Here is an 18263-nt window from a genome sequence, read left to right on the forward strand (position 1 = left end):
AGCCACCATAGTTCAAATTATCTTTAAGTTGAGGAAACTCTTTGAATACCATAAAATGAAACAGCACCTGTGCTTTGCTCCTGCAGCCTCGCCTGGGTCTGGTAATAAATTAAAGGTTGGTTTGTCACACTGACTTCACCCAGAAAGCCCCTTTTTAATGAGAGGAGGAGAGTGCCCTGTCCCACAGTTAGTCACGGTTATCAGTTGCTAAACTAAGCTGCAAAATCAAGTTTAATCTTGTTTTGTTTTGGTTTTATTACCCGAACCTTTCTGCGTGGGGGGAAGCCAAATAGATTTTGGTTGTATCACATACTCTTCACCAAATAAAATGTCATACATTAACAACAGATCTCATAGCACTGGTTCTGTACAGATGGAAAAGGGGTGCTTCTGTTCCAGTGTTTGGACTGATCAAGACTTGGAATTCAGGATTATACTTTTCTTGTATTTTCCCTCTCTTTGCATGCAGTTAGTGTGTATTTACTCAGGAATTTGAGGAAGACTTCATGGTAAACAAATAAATACAATTTCTCCAAAGAGGCCAGAAACACATGGGAATGTCTTTGGCTGAGCAAAATTGTCAAACTTTGGCTTTTAGACTTAGGCAAGAAATGAGTTGCTTTCCAACAGAATTAAATCTAGTCCACTCTTATTGCTTTCACTGTAGATCTTAATGCTCAGTAACTTAGAAACAGATCAGTTATTCAGATGGTTAAAAATGAAACGCTCATCTGACACTAAGTACTCCCAAGTTTTAAATGCTTGCCTTAAAAACAATTTATCCTCTTTAAACAAACAGGAATATTCCCTGAGCAGGGTGACAAGAGGGTTGGGCTGCTTTTCCAGTGTTTTCTCTGGTTTTCAGGAGAATGCTTCTGTTGCCCTAAGTATTATCTTAGAAGAATTAATGAAAAGTAAGATTTTAGTGGGAATTTTCACTGAACCCCTTTTCCTTCTCTCTGCAGCTCCCAGTACAGCCCAGTATGGGATCACCGGTGACGCCGAAGTCCTCTTCTCCTGCTGGTACCTTGTGTTGACACTGTCCTCCCTCAGTAGCATATTCTACCTGAAGAACATCATTCTGCACTAAATGTAAAGACCATAAAAGGCTTTTAAGGATTCCCTGAGAGTGCTGATGACTGGCTCCAATCTGGTAGAGTTTGTTAAAAGCAGCGTGGGATATAATCAGCCGTGCTTACATGGGGATGATCGCCTTCTGTAGAATTGCTCATTATGTAAATACTTTAATTCCCCTCCTTTTTTTTTGATTAGCTGCATTACCTTGTGAAGCAGTACACATTGTCCTTTTTTAAGACGTGAGAACTCTGAAATTACTTTTAGAGGATATTAATTGTGATTTCATGTTTGTAATCGACAAGTTTTCAAAAGCATTCAGTCATGGTCTGCTGAGTTGCAGACTGTAGTTTACAAATGAAAAAAGGATATTGCAGTAAAAATGTGCTTCTTTAAGGCTGCAATACAAACATTCAGTTCCCTTCTCAACCACCATTCTCTCCACATTTACACAGAAGCATTTGTTCTTTTTTGAGTAAAAAAAAAAAAATCAAATAATATTGCCTTCAAAGTACTTCTTCAAAATATTACACATATCTAGATTTTCTTCTAGCATGATATTCAGGTTTCAAGAATGAGCCTTGTATTATAACTGCATTGTGCAGTACTGCTTTTGTTCTCTACCCTTTTTCCTGCAAATTCAGCATGGTTGTGCCTTCATAAAACACGACTTTCCTCTTCCTCTCCAACAAATCTGGAATGTGGTTTGGGAAATGCTAAAGCATCCTTTTGAGCATAAGAAATCTCTAGCTGAGGATGAAGGTGCTACAGACTACAAGGAAAACCTCCTCTGCCATCCCCAGGGGGTCCAGAAGCTGCTCCAGACACAGGGTTTAGGTCGAGGGTAGCACCAAGTCCTTTTTGTTTTTACCTCCACCACAACTAACCAGTAGGTGATCTCTGTAAAAATTAGTTTTCCCATTACAAAACAGAACACAAATTATTTTGAGGCATCTTTTGAATGTAGGAAGGTTTCCTGTACTCATCCTAAATCCAAATTCCTACATGACTGTAAATGGCAGAAGCTGAATCGTCCCCTTTTGTATTACTGGCAAAACTGATGGGAATTGGTATTTTTCTTGCACTTAATTTTGTACTGGTTTGGCTAATTTAGCAATGATAAAGGATGCTTTTAAATATTAGATATCTGAAAATACATGAAGTATCAAGCAGAATTTTATATATATACATATATCTATTAAAAGGAAGTTGCTCCAGGAATGGTACTGAAGTGCATGTTGCCGTCCACGGTAGGATCATCCTTCCAGGCAGGACTTGTGCTCACACTGTGCAGGTCCCTCCCCCAGCAGGGCAGTCCCCACACACCATTTCCTAGTCCTGCAGCCCATGAGGATCAAGTTTCAAAACAGTGTATAATGTTGCTTTTATTTTTTAAAACCCCTGGGCAGTGTTAATGTGAAATGTGCTCACAGTTTACACCTGATTTCAAACTGCCATCTGTGGGACTTGCTGGGACATGACTGTGGCCAACAGTCCTTGAATCCCAGATCCCCTGGTGACCCCAAGAGATCTTGACTTGCTCTCAAACAGCTGTTGATGACACGAATAACAAAACCATTATCCCAGAATCCCAGACTGGTTTGGGTTGGGAGGGACCTTAAAGCTCATTCAGTCCCACCCCCTACCATGGGCAGGGACACCTTCCACTAGACCAGGTTGCTCCAAGCCCCATCCAACCTGGCCTTGGACACTTCCAGGGGTGGGGCAGCCCCCACTTTTCACCATGATCATTCCCATGTTCTGTGTAGGAGCTCCAGTAGCTGACACAAACATTACAGTACAACATTAATTCTCCTCACAGCAGGTTTTGGCAGAGAGCAGCACCAGCTGAGTCCTGGGTATACTCAGCAGTCCCAAACTCAGCACAGACACCCCATTTTTCTGACAAGGAGGACTCTGAGTTTTGCTACACTCAATATCTACTGTCCCAATGTGCAGCCAGAATATGCAGTGAATCTGTTGTAGTTGCTGATAAAGGGCATAAACAGAGGTATGTTGACTCCAAGGAGATGTCCCAGGTCACTTTGCATGTTCAGTGACAGACCGAACTGTGTCTCTTGTTATTTGCAGCCATGTGCTAAGCAGTTACTATTTTCAGAACTGTGGCATTTTTTAAAACCTGGAATAACATGACAAAATCCATTCTGTAAGGAAAGGGTAAAAATTCAGCTCAAATTATATTGTACACAACCCTGATATTCTGATCTATCTTGTATTGCAGCTTTAAAGTGCTCTATTTTAGAATCCATTCACTAGAAACAGTGGTGCTGCAGGAAGAATTGTGGCAGTACAGTTTGATGAAGGAAAAACCAAGGATAGGGATAACCCAACCATATGCCTCATCTCATGTGGAATTGAGAGGTGGTTCTATGCTGTGGCTGGATCGGATCCTGCATTTTGGTGATAAATTGCATTCCAGGGATCCCTGATATCTGGAACCTGATCTTTTCAGCAACAGAACAGAATGAACAGCAGATTTATTAAATATGGAAAGATAATATATAGTTAAGTGTTGACTGTTTGCATTTGGACCAGGTAGAGCCACTGGATGACAGGTACAAGATTTTTAGTCCTATGTTTGAATTTTCATTTGGGGGGGACATAATTACTGTCAAGTCCAAAAAGAAGAAAAAAAATCCAGCCAAATTCCCAAATATCTCTAAGTGCCAATGGCATTCCTTAGGTGACACAGGGATTGCTGTCTGTGGGAGCTGTGTGCTCAGCAGTGACCTGGGGGTGGGTGAGGCCACTAGGATGGTTGTCCTCGGGGTCTGTAGAGTTTGGTCTCCTGAAGGTGCTCTGAGACTGTGCAACCCCAGTTTTGGCAGGATTGGAGCTGGAGGCAGAGTGGATCAAATAAAGACACTTGGTTCTTGGTGAATCCATGCTGTGCAGTGACCTGGTGATTGTACAGGCTGGGACTTACCGGGGTGTTCTCCAAAAATGGGCCATGCTGCAAATTGAACACAACATTTCACATTTTAGGAACTGTAGAATGAGAGAATGGATTGAAAGGGGCCTTAAAGCCCATCTCGTTCCAACCCTGTAATTTGTGGGGTGCACTTAAGCCAACTGTTTGGGTGTATGTTCTTCAAAGTTCTGACCCATAACGTTCATATCTGTCGGGGAAATCATATTATATTTATTACCACCTTTCAAATGCAAAAAATAAATGGCTTAGCTGAATATTTATATCAAGGTTGTTGTCCACATGGGAACCCCCAAAGTCTGGAAGTTCCTCCTTGTGCAGTAACACAGGGCTGCTACCCCCATGGCTCTGGGGCCACACGGAGCAGTGGCGCTGCTGGTCGGGAATATGATCCTAATACTCAATGAAAGGATGTCTCACAACTTCTGCAACAAATGCAGTTTGTTTCTCAAGGGTTTAGAACTTGGCAGGATCTGTCAGAGCTAGACAGCTTTTTTTTTAAACTGTTCAATAGATTTTTTTTTTTCGAATCATTGCTGTTTTTAAGACACAGGAGTGTTAAAACCCATCATAGTGACAGCTGCTTTTTTGCACATTTTCTGAGCAAGTGTTCTAGATAGACAATGGCAAATGTTCTGCTACCAAAACCTCCATCGAGTCCACAGAACTGTGTTATGAAGAATGTGTATACCAAAATATGTATTTACATGGATAAACAATATGCCTTAAAGACTAAATATGCATTTACTTCTAAGGCTGGATAAAACTTATGCCCAGTCTGGAGGTAAATAATCCAAATTTCACAGCTGCCATGGAAGGCTTTGTTTCTTTGGAGAAAAAAGGGGGGAGAAAAAGCATTTCTTTTAAAAGAATCTTAAATAATTCTAAAATTCTTGCATAAACTGATATATATGAGGAAGTTTAGGAAAAGTATGGAGTTTAGCCTGACACTTCAGCACTGGCAATGCAGGGCTTGCCGTGGGGGCTGTAGTGCCACTCAAAACCTGGCACGACCCATTTGATGTCCCCTTGTACACTCAACTCTCTCAAGTGGCTCTGAGCTGGGGCAGAGTGAGGGGCCTGCGTGGGCCCCCATCCCACAGCACTGTGGGAATGGGGCCACCTCCCCACCCCGTGCTACTACTGGCAACACAAAATAGTTTAAAACAAGAAAATGTTACAAAAAAATAGAATTTAAAAAAACCCCAGGAATTAAAAATTCTCCACTCAGCCTTAATATTGAGAGCAGACAGATCAGTATTGGTGTGGGAGGGAAGAATTTGCTTTGAATTTGACCAGCCATGAGCATGTCCGTGGCAGGGGCAGGCCTGTATTTGGGTTGGGTTTGGTCCTTATTTATGTTCCTCTGTTGAGCTTTGAGGGCAAGGGAGGGGATTTATTCTGTAATCAGCAAAGTCTATAATCTAAGTGGAAACGACCAGGCCAAGGCACTGGCACATGGTCTGGGAATGGTTTGGGAGGGATTCTCAGTAAATCCTGCTCCAAGAGTTCTGTCTGAGCAAGGGCAGGGGAGGTTTTACAGGGGCACCTTCAGCGCTGAGCACGTACCTGTTTGTTCCTATACCCTTATGCCTAATTCATGAAGAGCTACAAGGTTCCTTTTTATTAGATAATTCTCATGTTAAAAAATGCAGAGATCAGCACATTTGCCACTTCTCATAAGCTTAGTTTTCAGTCATTCATATTTTAGAGCATATTAAGCTTTCCCATCACTGGGTAGGATGAAAATCTGCATTACAGGATGGGGTGGGGGAGTGAGGGGGATGATTCCCACCCACTCTGACTGCTCTGCCTTTGTCTGGGAAGGAGCTCAGTGAGGCTGTGGGGTCTCTGAGGGGGCCTACAAGGGGTACACATCAGTCCCCAGCCACTCTGCAGCCATTGCACAGTTGCTCCACAACTCCTGAATTATCCCTGAGGTTTTAAGTCAATTTATGCCCAGAGCCATCCTGGTGATGGGAGAAATGCAGGAGGGACTTTCTCCTTGGCTCCCTCCCTGCACAGCGCTGGGTTCTCCCACACAGTGAACTTTGAACCACCCACAAGCAGCAGTGAAAACCAGCGCAGTTAACAGGGATTTCCTTGCAGTCCCTCAGTGCCTCAGCCCCAGGCAGTGGGAGGTAGGTACACCTTGGCCCCCAGTAGCAGAATAAATTACACTCCTGCAGCAGCCAGAATTTAAGGACAGGGAGGAGGGGACAGCACATTGCTGCTCCAGCCCCAACAGCCACAGGACTTTCCCCTCTTATCAGGCAAATATTAGAGTCCTCATTATTCCTACCCTCTTCCTATGCTGCCAGATAACAAACTGCCTGTAATGATGATGAATATTCTCCTCAGTATCTAGAGGGGGAAATCTGTTCTCTCCTAATGCTCATTCATCCCTCTCTTTATTATTTTTCAGCCCAAACCAAAACACAATTCACACATTACACACCACGATTTATGTGCAATAACATCAGTTTTTCCACTTCTCAGCCCCATTAGAGTCAGAAACACATCACTCCCATTAACCTCCACGACAGTGACTTAAATGTGAACCACAAGTGAGAATAACCCTCCAAGATGAGCTGGAACAGCAGCAGCCTTGATTTCTGGTGGGTGGCTGAGGATGAGATGGCAGGGCCAGGCTTCCCTCCCTCCATTCTGTATATATGTATCCAGGTTTTTTATATGAAACAGACTTCTCTCTCCTTCAGGGTGGTTAATTCTGGCTGGGAGGTGCAGCCATTCAGATGTGTTTGATATTTTGGATGTGTCAGTCCAGGTGGAGCCGTGGCACAGGCAGGAGAGCGAAAGGCAGTGGGAGCTGCAGGACAGGCTGGCTGTGCCACTTGAGCCTAATGAGACAGTTCCTGGCAGGAATTTGGGTTCGGCAGAAACTGTGGGAGGCAGCTCAGTTCATTAGGCTGTGAAAGCTTTAAAACCTTCAAGAAACTGGTTCTCCTCTCCCATCTAAGTGAGTTGCTAAAAGCGCTGAGTTGCTCTTCCATAGAACTTCGAATTCACTGTTTCCTTCATTATCCTTGACCTTTTTACATGTATTACCATAAGGAAAAACCAAGTTAACTTCGGAGGAAACTACTGCAAATTCACCCCCCCCCAACCTTTTAAAAACAGAGAGCCTGGGGCGCTGGGCCAGGGGAGCAATGGATCTAATTTGCCACTATATTCTGTATAAAGAGGATTTAATGTCTACTTGCTAAAAATTACAGATCGTAAGTCCCTGTGACTCATTTCTAAATGACTTCTAGCAAGACAGGTGCACAAATCCTCCTCAGCTTTGTGTTATGAGTAACAGAAAGACAAATGGTGTGATGGGACAAGACACCTTTCCATGTGCTGCTCCCAAAGCCTTGGTCCCTGTGTCTTGATCCTCATCTCTTGGTTCCCTTCTTTTGGCTCCCCTTTCTTTGTCCCCATCTTTTGGTCCCTGTGTCTTGGTGCTTGTTTTGGTGCTCATCTCATGGTTCCCATCTCTTAGTCTCCGTCTCTTGGCCCCTTCTCTTGATCCCCATCTTTTGGTCCTCATCACTTCATCCCTGTCTCTTGGTCTCCATCACTCGGTGCCATTCTCTCCCCAGCCACAGAGAAGGGGAAAGCAGGAGAGCGGGAGGAGGAGGCTGCAGCTCTCAGACTGAGCTCCCAACCCGTAGCATGGAGCTTAAAACCAGGCATCAGGCAGTCACCAAAGACAATGGAGTGTCCTTCCTTGTGCACTGAGGTCTGAGCTCTCACCCTCTCTAACAAGAAGGGCTCTGAGTTCAACCCAAACAAACCCGAAAGCTCCGTGAAGTCCTTCTGACTCAGCCAAACTTCCCTCCCCAAGCTGGACACATCCGCTCTGCCACCCTTGAGGGTGGGGTGGGGGGACAGTGCCCTTCCATCAGCTGCAGCAGGGCAGGGATGGCTGATGAGACATGGTGTGGAAAAGACACCTGAGTTTTTCCAGTCTATCGATTTTTGTCATGGGAGCTTCAATAAGTGTCTCAGTCTCTGTTTCAATGCCTTAAGCACATTTTTGCAAAAGGCCACGATGTAAGAAAGTACATTTAAGAAATTAATTTCCCAAAGTTAATCATGCTCAGTGACTCGGCTCCGGCACAGCCGCTCCCCCAGCAGCTGTGGCTCCTCAGGAAGTGCGACGGCGGCAGCACAGTCAAGAGGCTTTGAGGAGTCTCCTGGCGTGGTATTTCTCTCCAGAATATTGCAGATAAGTCACTTAATTCTCCTGAAAATAAATCAGCTAAGGGCTTTGACCTTCTGTTTGAATGCAGAATTAGCACTCCGGGAAAGGTTAATGAACAGAAGGGAGTAGGGAAATTTGCACTGAAATACTCCTGAAATGTGTTTAAACACGTGCAGGTCTCTGGGCAGGTCTGTGGCAAGAGGAACTGCTCCCGTTGTCCCCTGTGGCCACCAGGACAACCTTCTCAGAGAGGGGGAAAGGGAAAAGAAGAAGGAGAATTTCCTGCCAGAGGATAGGAAGGGACAGGGTTTCACTGCAGGTCTTGCCCATGGGAGACTTGTCTTGGTTCTCAGCTGAGACCTCCACAGAGAACACAAGACCTTCCTCTGGGCATTCAAAATGTGTTTGTCTTCCTGACAAACTGATCTTGAATTACAATTCATTTCTTTGCTTCCCCATGAAGCTGATGCACATTCAAAGTAATTATTTTGCCATATGGTGAAAGGTGAAAAAATTGCTGTCAGGCCTCTCATACTCGGCATCTCAGCCCCTTTAGCAAGGATCTCTTTTATGAGTGTTGATTTGGCCAATTCCGGTAAAAAAACAACCCAACCTTCCCCCCCCACCTCCAGACTTTGTCAATTTCTAATTCCTCTTCCTCCCAAAAATCATGGCATCACTGCTGTAAATGACAAATCATAATGGTAAATACCGGGATGAGTCCTCAAAGGAATGGCAAGAACTAAGGCCGCTATAATTTAATAATCACTTTATTGTGTTCATGACTTGTGTCATCAGAGGTATTTTACCTGCATTTAATGCTCATGCTTTTAGCAAAACCTGGGAGTTGTGACAAGTGCTTTAATATACCAATAGATTACAAATATTGTGGGAAGAAATCCCTTCTACAGGCTGAGGCAGAAAAGCAAAACCAAAACATACCCCAGTGGGTCGTGAAGCAGGCACTGCTCAGTACCAGGCCAGTGACTTCCTCATGGAATCATAGACTGGTTTGGGTGGGAAGGAATCTCAAAGATCATCTAGTGATGATCCAGTGCCTTTGGAAGGGTTAATAAGAATAAAACGAGTATTAGGAAAAAAACCCCACATTTGTCATTTGTTAAATGTCGAGAGACACCATCTGAAAACAAAAGCCAAGGCTTGGAGGGAGCGAGCCAAGTCTGTGTGTAATTATCCCTTGAATATTCAAAATATTGTTATTAAAACAACTTTCAGCTCCAATTCCAGTGCAATAATCACACCCAGTGTAGAGACATGTAAAGAATATATATTTGCTCTATAGCAGGATGTGTTTGCGCTCCAGTGTGGTAATGGCAGCTTCCCTGGCACCAGGCAGGGGGACACCAGTCATCCTGCAATCCCAAATCCATCAAACCCTTAAAAGCCCTCCAAATTTTCTGCAAACCTCAAACCCCAAGGTTTGAGTTGGTGACTAAGGGACAAAGAGCAACTCATATCAAAAATGAGTCTTAGGCAAGATTCTGGGAAGGGTTGGGATTGCTCTCAGCTCCTGTCCTCCACCTTTTCAACTGGGGCATCTTCCCCTTTTTTCCCTGCTCCAGGATAAATTCCTGGAAATAACAGAAAGAGCATTCTGTTAGAGGGAACATCCTATAGAGGCGTAACATCCTGAGTAGGAAATAACACCCAAATGTCAAATTCACATTCAAGGATGGGTATCCCATGCCACTGGAGACTGGAAATAGACCTGCTGAGGTGTCCCTCTGTGATGATGGAGTCCACCCACCTTCTGCCCACACAGGGCTCTGTGGCAGCAGAGAAAACCCATCCCAGTGTCCCTGTAAACCCATCCCGGTGTCTCTGCAAACAGCCCCTGCCTTGTCCCACCTCCCCCAGAGGAGGGTGATGCTCTCAAAGACACAGCACCCAACTCTTATCAATAACTTATGCAAATGCACTTAGCAAAGTGCTCCCGCAGATGTTCTTAATTAAACCAGCCCAGCCCAAGCCCACATGAAGCAATAACCCCCAAAATGCCTCCCTGCTCTCATATGTTCTGAACCACCGCTCCAGGATACTCCAGGAATATTATTTTTGTAAGAGTAAACGATTTGCTAAATAAGCCACCTGTTAAATAAACACTCCCACTCTCCAAATATTGTTATTTTGTTTTCCAGACTATGCACAATCTGGATTTATTTTAGATGAAAAAAGGTAATCACTAAAGCAGGAAAAGCCCCAAAAAACAGTATTTTGACTATTTACAACTATCCGTCTTGTGTGCACATCTGCTCCTTTGCAAGCTGGTAGAGCTCTTCCATTAAAAGAGATTCACAGTTCCTTATTCAGCCGGGGGCTAATGAATTTCTTTCATCAGGCCTCATCACTCTTCCTTTTTCTTTAACTTCTTCAAGCCTTGAATTGCTCCTCATTCCCCCGAGTTCCCTTTCTGTATCTTCTCATAGGGACAAATCCCCATCCAAGATCACTTTAGCAAAGTTGCCATGGGAGTAAGGACAGAGTTTGTCTCCTGTTCCATCATGCTTTAAAAGCCAAGTTCACCCTTATCCCACCTCAAATCTGTCTGTACAGGAACATCCTGCTGCACCACAGCCCCTGGAAACCTTCAAATTAGTTTGATAGTATGGATGGCCACTCAAAAAAAAAGGCCCCAAAAAAGATGAATGGAATGGAATGGAATAGAATAGAATAGAATAGAATAGAATAGAATAGAATAGAATAGAATAGAATAGAATAGAATACTGCAGTTGGAAGGGACCCTACAACAATGATTTAGCTCAAGTACAGGATGTTAAAAGCCAACACTGCCCTTAGAGCTGATCCCTGGCCCCTTCTCTCCATTGTGATGAATAAGCTAGGTCAGACAGAATCATGGAATTGTTTAGGTTGTAAAAGCTCTCTGAGCCCATCGAGTCCAACTGTTCTCCAGCACTGCCAAGGCCACCACTAACTCATGTCCCCAAGTGCCACATCCACACAGCTTTTAAATCCCTCCAGTTATGGGGACTCCATCACTGCCCCGGGAAGCCTGTGCCAGTGCCCGACCACCCTTTCCATGAAGAAATTTTCCGTCATCCAAACTAAACCTCCCCTTGCACAGCTTGAGGCCATCTCCTCTTGTGCTGCCTCTTGTTCCCTGGGAGCAGAGCCTGACACCCACCTGGCTCCACCCTCCAAGGAGCCACTAGCACTTTCTGAGTAGTGTGTGCAGACACAGGGATTTTAAATTACTTCAGGGATTTTCTGTCCTCGTATCTGACAATTACATCTTGTTGTCTCAAATAATTACTCAGCTCTGGCAGAGGTTTGGGGATCCCTGGGGACATCCTGCTCCTGCTCTACCTGCACAGAAAGCCTGGCTGACGTGGGGAGAGGCTGTGCAGGCTCTTATCCTGTGGGAATAATGGCACATGAGATCAGCCCCATGGAAATCTGACTGATTGGCAGTAAAAGCTAGGAAGGTGATCATCTAAGTGTATAAAATGTGGCCATAAAGACACTCAGTCATTATGAGCTCAGGAAATTGCAGGCACAGAACTGGCCCAAACTGCTTTTCCCAATCAGCCCCATTATCCATCCCCTGGTCTCTCTCACAAAGAGCCTTTGTGAGCACAGTTTTTTGGGGCTGTTTTACATATTCACATATATTTTCCTGCTCTTTGACACTCACCACCCAGCAGCTTGGCTCCATAACCTGTAGTGGATATTTTTCCTGTGCCTTCTGAATGAGGCAGTGGCAAAATCCTCCAGGCAAGTCTCACGCTGACCTTAACAAGAACCCTTTCTTCGCCCAGTTTTCACCCAGCTACAGGTTTACCAGGATCTCTTAAACACTAAAACCCATCAGCTCATGATATTTTTCCAGTTGTTTTTATACATCTTGACTCTAATGAAGATTCTGAGCAAATTTCACAAAGCCTGTGTTACTCATTTCACCTCAAATGCAGTTCATGAATTAATGGTGTCTGTTAATTGGGCTGCTAATCCTTCTCCCAGGAAAAAAAAACAAAAACAAAAACAAAACAAAACAAAAAAACCACTAAAAATATCATAATACTTCTCATTTTTAGGTACCATGCTGTAATAAATGAGAGGCTTTAATTAGAGCAGAGTAAGCTCAGTATATTCACATACATATATATGTACATGTGTAGGATAAAAGAAGAGAGAGTTGGACCCTTTTAAGACAGACCCTTTCCTCAACTCTCCATCTCAGCCTTTTCCACAAAGAAATCCAGGATTTGTTTCATTCAAAGGATAGACTTTAAATTTCTATACTCCTGTCAGGGCAGCATTAAATATTAAAGCCAGATATTAAAATTTCAAGGAACCTAAATTAAACCTGAGGTATTCAAAAATAAGTGTCCCTGAATATTTCATGGTAAAGATTTTGTAATTAGCTTCAGAAATCTCTCACATGAAGAAAGTGAGGAACTACCTAATAAAATGTGACCATCCCAGCGACCTTCCAGAGGGCTGCTCTCCATCCACTGAAGGATTTATATTTCTTGGGCTCCATGACATCTCTATGGCTTCCCAAAGAAGCCTTGCCAGCCCATTGTCTTCTTCAGGCTGGAAAACCCCCAGAGCATCCCAAGTGTCCCATCCCTCATGCAATAAACAGACTTGTGTGTGGAACCAAAGGGGCCAGGACTCACCAGAGCAGTTCACCAACTTCAGATTTAATGAGACAACAAGGAGATATTATTTTTGGTTCCTTTAACTTTGAATGTCCTGTGAAAGACTCCTGGATTTACTAAGGAGGAGGAGCAAAACAGCCCAAATCAGGATAGGGTTTGTAGCCTCTGTAAGTAGGATTTCCTCCATTATTCAGAAGGACAGGCTGACATCCAAGGAGCAATTGCCCATTAGTGTCCTCCAAAGATCTTCCAGCTGGACCACTCTCAGTTTGCCACCAGCATCAGATTGTTTACAGCTAACACTGATAACATCTGCTCCTGTCTGCACAGAAAGCTTTGGGAGAGACATCCATGCCAGCAGAGAGCTGGCCCAATATTTCAGTGTCAGCATGGGAAAGCAGCTAAAAAATACCCCAACATATAATACAACAATTTAAATGAGGGTGTCTGTCTGAGCTTGGGAAATTAATGTGTACTAAAATCGTCTGAGAAGATGCAAAAAAATAGTAACCAGCTCTAACTCAGTGCAGCGGCAGCAGCAGCATTAGGGCATCTCTTCCTCCCTTCACCTGAGTTCTTGGGGCTGTGAAACAACCCTGTTTATAACGCACTTCCTAGAAATTCATTATATAAGAATTAGAATTCGTTACTCTAAAGGCTGTTTATGTGCATTTTTGTAAGAGGAAAGTTGCTTTAAACCAATGCTGTGCCAAATTTTTACCTCTCTTGGAGAATTTGAGTTCAGCAAATAAGGCCAGTGATGTGCAGCACAGCTTGTACCCAGCCAGAAGGCCCTGGGTGCTGTCCTAGGTAGCCAGCTGACAGTCTGTGCGTGTTAAGGCTGTGGACTAAGCCTGAGCTACTGTTTAAAACTGCATAATTAACCATACATAATTAGCAATACCCTCAGAGAAGCAGGTTCCTGGGATCATGAGTGCCATGTGCTGCCTCTACTGAGCCCACATCTGCAGATAAGGGGGATCCTGCTATTGGAAGCTCTTATACCTGTGGAAATCTAATAGAGATCAGTGTAAATAGAATACAAAAAGTAAGTCATTGCCTTCAATCACTGTGAAGAGGCTTAAATGCCTTCCCAAAGGAGAATATTGGTCTATGACAATGGGCAGAAGATAAAGAGCAGATTCAATGGTACAGACTGTAATTTAATATTCACAGTTTGTCTAATCAAAGTAAACACACCCTTTCATAGGAACATGTAAAAGTTATTGAATTATTGTGGAAAAGGGAAAGAAAGTTGTCAGCTTAGTCAGTGGTGAGACAAAATAATTACCAGCCTTCAGAAGTTACAAAGGAGACTACTGGGGCTTGAAGCCATCTCTGGAGGAGATCAGCTCAAGGGACACCTGGGGACAGGGGACCACCTCTGCCCACTGTGGGGCCACCACTCCAGCAGTACCTTGAGGACATGCGACAATTTCAGTTATTGCTCCAGAACCTTCTCCAATGCACTTGTTCTCATAAAATATCTTGTGGCTTTCTTAGGAAAGCATGGAATCATGGAATGGGTTGGGTTGGGAGGGACCTTAAAACCCATCCAGTTCTACACCCTGCCATGGGCAGGGACACCTTCCACTATCCCAGCTTGCTCCAAGCCCTGTCCGACCTGCCCTTGGACACTTCCAGGGATGGGGCAGCCACAGATTCTCTGGGCAACCTGTGCCAGGGCCTCACCACCCTCACAGGGAAGGATTTCTTCCCAATATCCCATCCAACCCTGCCCTCCCTCAGTTAAAAGCCATTATCAGAATATAGAGTAAACCAGGGACCCAGCAGGGGGTTGGTGACTCTTCCAGTTTGTCCCCAGTGCCATCATGGGAGCCTTTGCTCCAGTGCAGTGATATTGTGGGAGTGTTACAGAACAGGGCAGGGCCCTGGCAGGGACAGCAGAGCATGAGGGACAGCAGTGACTCTGATTTATATCTCGGGGGGAATTAATTCATCATTCATGCAGGACTTACCACGGCAGCAATAAATCAGTTTGTCTGATAAAGGCAGCAGCACTAAAGAATTCTGGGATCTTTTGCAAGACTGGAAGATGCAGCCTCTGTCTCCCTTCCCTCCTCAGCCCTGCTCAGTGCTCAGAGTGCTGCCTTTGGAAAGGGTCAAGGGCAGAAAACAGAGCAGAAAAATCCTTGAAGGCATCATGGAATAGAATCACAGAATATCCTGAGTTGGAAGGAACCCAAAAGAATCATCAAAGTCCAACTCCTGGACACCAGGTTCATGCCACACTGCAACAAGTAACTGATATAATCCTTATTTTTCCTAAGATAGTTTCAAAACAGTGAGTTCAGAGTTTGCAAGCCATGTTTATGCCCTTTTTCCTTCATTCTCAGGTGGTGGGCAGCTGTGGTTTTATTTTGCACCAAGTTCTTTCTCTAATATTCATCCCCAATCGTCAACAAAATAAGTTAATAGATGTAGGCGACTGTAATGACAGTAAATGCTGTGTGGGAGGCACCATCCACGCTGCATTGTCAGTTCCTGCATGTGAAATTAAATACCCTATTCCAGGCAAATGCTAATATATTCCAGGAGCACTTTTCCACAAACAGATTTTTAAAAGGCAGTAGAATGAAAAGGTGATATTAATGATACATTGAAATAATCTGATGGGTGTGAGGTTAGGATCCTGGTTTTTTTCCGGAGGGTCTCTCTTGCTATTGGCATGAAATGATCTGAATGAAAGAAACATCCAGGGTCACATAATTGCTGCCCAAAAATGGTACAGTGGCATCAACCTTCATTTGTGAACAGGATGTTCTCTTATAAATGAGCTTTGCTGTTGGAGTCAGAGTCATGTGACACATTACAGCCTGGCTTCTGCTGAAAAATTAGGTGAAAGACAAAACATAAAATCATCTCAGAATACCAGACTGGTTTGGATTGGAAGGGACCTCAAAGCCCATCCCTTTCCACCCCTGCCATGGGCAGGGACACCTTCCACTATCCCAGGTTGCTCCAAGCCCTGTCCAACCTGGCCTTGGACACTTCCTGGGATGGGGTAGCCACAGCTTCTCTGGGCAACCTGTGCCAGGGCACCCTCCTAGGGAACAATTCCTTCCCATTATCCCATCTAAATCCCCTCTCCTTCAGCTCAAGGCCAGGGCTGGGCTCCTGCAGTGCAGGGCAGAGCATTACCCTTAGGTTTAACAAGCAGTGCCTGTCTTTGAGAGATTGTAACTATTGATTATTCCTCTGCCCTGATGGACTTTGGATTTTTCTCTCCTGTTTTACACGGCAGCAACTGGGAAGCTGAGAATACAACAGCATACTGAGCCCTGAGCAAAAACACTTCAGGTTCTGGTGCATCTTGCTTATATTTTAATTACTCCACTAATACAGGGAAGATTTTGCAAAGCAGTGCCCTGCATAACACCTTGGTTTGGAGCCATATGTTCGTCATTCCACAAAATATCTTTCCTTGGTGATCCAGAGCACAAGGCTTAGCACATTAGCATATGATAAGACAATTTAAAAGAATAAATAAGCTCAGCATTAAGCAGCCAACACGACAATAACACCTGAGTGATGCAGCAGAGATTAGAGCTAAAAATAGCTTAGAAAACTAAAAATACTTGCAGACAAGTAATGAAAGTGTGGTTTTAAGGTGATTTATTAGGAATTATGAAGTAGTCCTGGCTTTGTGCTGAGCTGTGAACAGTGAAATTGGAATAAACAAAATAATCTTGCTGTGTTAATAACTTCCTCTAAACTCCCCATATGTATCACACTCTCTCTGGTTGCCAAGTGAGGACCATGACTTAAAGGAGAGATTCTGTTTAAAATCTTTATCTAACTAGAAAGAGAAATGAGTGAAGGTAGAGACACTGACCCTGCTCATGGGAATGGGGAAGAAGGTGCCAGGGGCTGCTCCAGGAGGTAATTCCACCCCTCCAGGGCAGAACTTGGCTGTTCTGGGTTGGAGAGGGACAAATGAGAATCACAGAATCACAGAATAGTTTGGATTGGGAGGGACCTCAAAGTTCATCCAGTCCCTCCCTCTGCCGTGGGCAGGGACACTTTTCACTAGACCAGGTTGCTTTAAGCCCCACCCAATCCTGAACAGCCTTTGCTTCACTTGCTGACCATGCCACACTCAGTGATGGTCTTTCCAATACCTCTTGGCCAGGAAAATGAAGGAAATGCCAGTCTCCAACCCTGAGTGTTTCAGGTTAAATTTGGAAGCAGAGATCCTGGTTCAGATATCCTGTCCCCACCCCAAGGCTCCATGGGGCTAGTTTGGCAATTCCTCTCAGTGTCCTTTGTGCAGCAGCTCCCCCAGGTCTCAGCACTCAGTGACATGTGGGACTGCACACAGCTGCCAATAAATACATTGGCTATGACAAAGGACTTTTATAGCAGCAGACTTTTAGGGAAGAGAATAAAACATACACTAGAAATCCTGTTAACAGTGTTGGTCATTACTGCAAGAGGGAAAACAGCTTTCCCAGGGATTTGATTTCTCTTTTTCTTCCTAATGGGCCCTGCTCTCTCCCCATCACCAACAGACAGTGTTGAATATTAACATTTACTCAGCAGTTATCAGGTTTAGATTTCTTCATAACACCAGTGATTCCAATAACATTGTTGCTCCACTCCCATATCATTTCTTTGATAAATATGGATAGTGATCTGGCACCAAAGCTCCCAGTGATGCTGCAGAAGGACAAGGGAGGGCATTTTGGTTGATTCAGTCCTGTGCAGACTCATGAAAAACTATGTTAAAGCATCATCAAAGAGGGTTTTGCAAAATAGTTGCTCCTCAATTTTTAAAACAACAAAATCTAGTATTTTTGAGGATCTCCAACATCTCAAGCACAGAATCACAGAATCAGAGAACTGTTAAAGTTGGAAAAGCCCTCCAGGATCATTTGAGTCCAACCTGTGACCGATCCCCACCTTGTCACCCAGCTCAGAGCACTGAGTGCCACATCCAGTCGTTCCTTGGACACCTCCAGAGATGGGGACTCCACCACCTCCCTGGGCAGCCCGTTCATTCTGTGAAAAAATAGATTTAAATGTGTCACTGCAGCTGCTGCAGCTCCGTTTGCCCTCTGTGAACCAGAGTCAAATGGCATCAGAAGGGGACAGGACAAGGACCAGCCTAGACATTTCCAATTAAAACTGGAGGAGCAAATTATTCAAAAAAGTCTTAGTTATTGTTACCCATGCAAAACAAACAGTAGATGATGAGTTCTGTGAGAGACAGAGTAAAGCTCATTTCTAGGACAGGAAAAATCTATTATGAATATCGATGAACACAATACAGCTGCTACAACCTACTGCTTATATTTTTCTACCAATTGGATCTATTATAGAATCACATAATTCCAGATTGTTTTGAATTGGAAGGGACCTTAAA

At 44.0% G+C, this 18263-nt stretch overlaps 1 protein-coding gene across 2 annotated transcripts in view; it reads left to right on the forward strand.

Moving 5' to 3' along the window:
• The window catches only part of NEGR1 (neuronal growth regulator 1), a 224384-nt gene extending 210263 nt beyond the window's left edge, over positions 1-14121 (forward strand). For both annotated transcript variants that reach the window (XM_027651572.1, XM_027651571.1), the window contains one exon: positions 966-14121. In XM_027651572.1, the coding sequence (XP_027507373.1) occupies positions 966-1090 (125 nt within the window). In that variant the 3' untranslated portion in view covers positions 1091-14121. The remainder of the gene's footprint in view (positions 1-965) is intronic.
• The last annotated feature ends 4142 nt before the right edge of the window (positions 14122-18263 follow it).

This window comes from Corapipo altera, unplaced genomic scaffold, assembly GCF_003945725.1.
Source record: "Corapipo altera isolate COAL_440 unplaced genomic scaffold, ASM394572v1 57, whole genome shotgun sequence".
NCBI classification, from domain to species: domain Eukaryota; kingdom Metazoa; phylum Chordata; class Aves; order Passeriformes; family Pipridae; genus Corapipo; species Corapipo altera.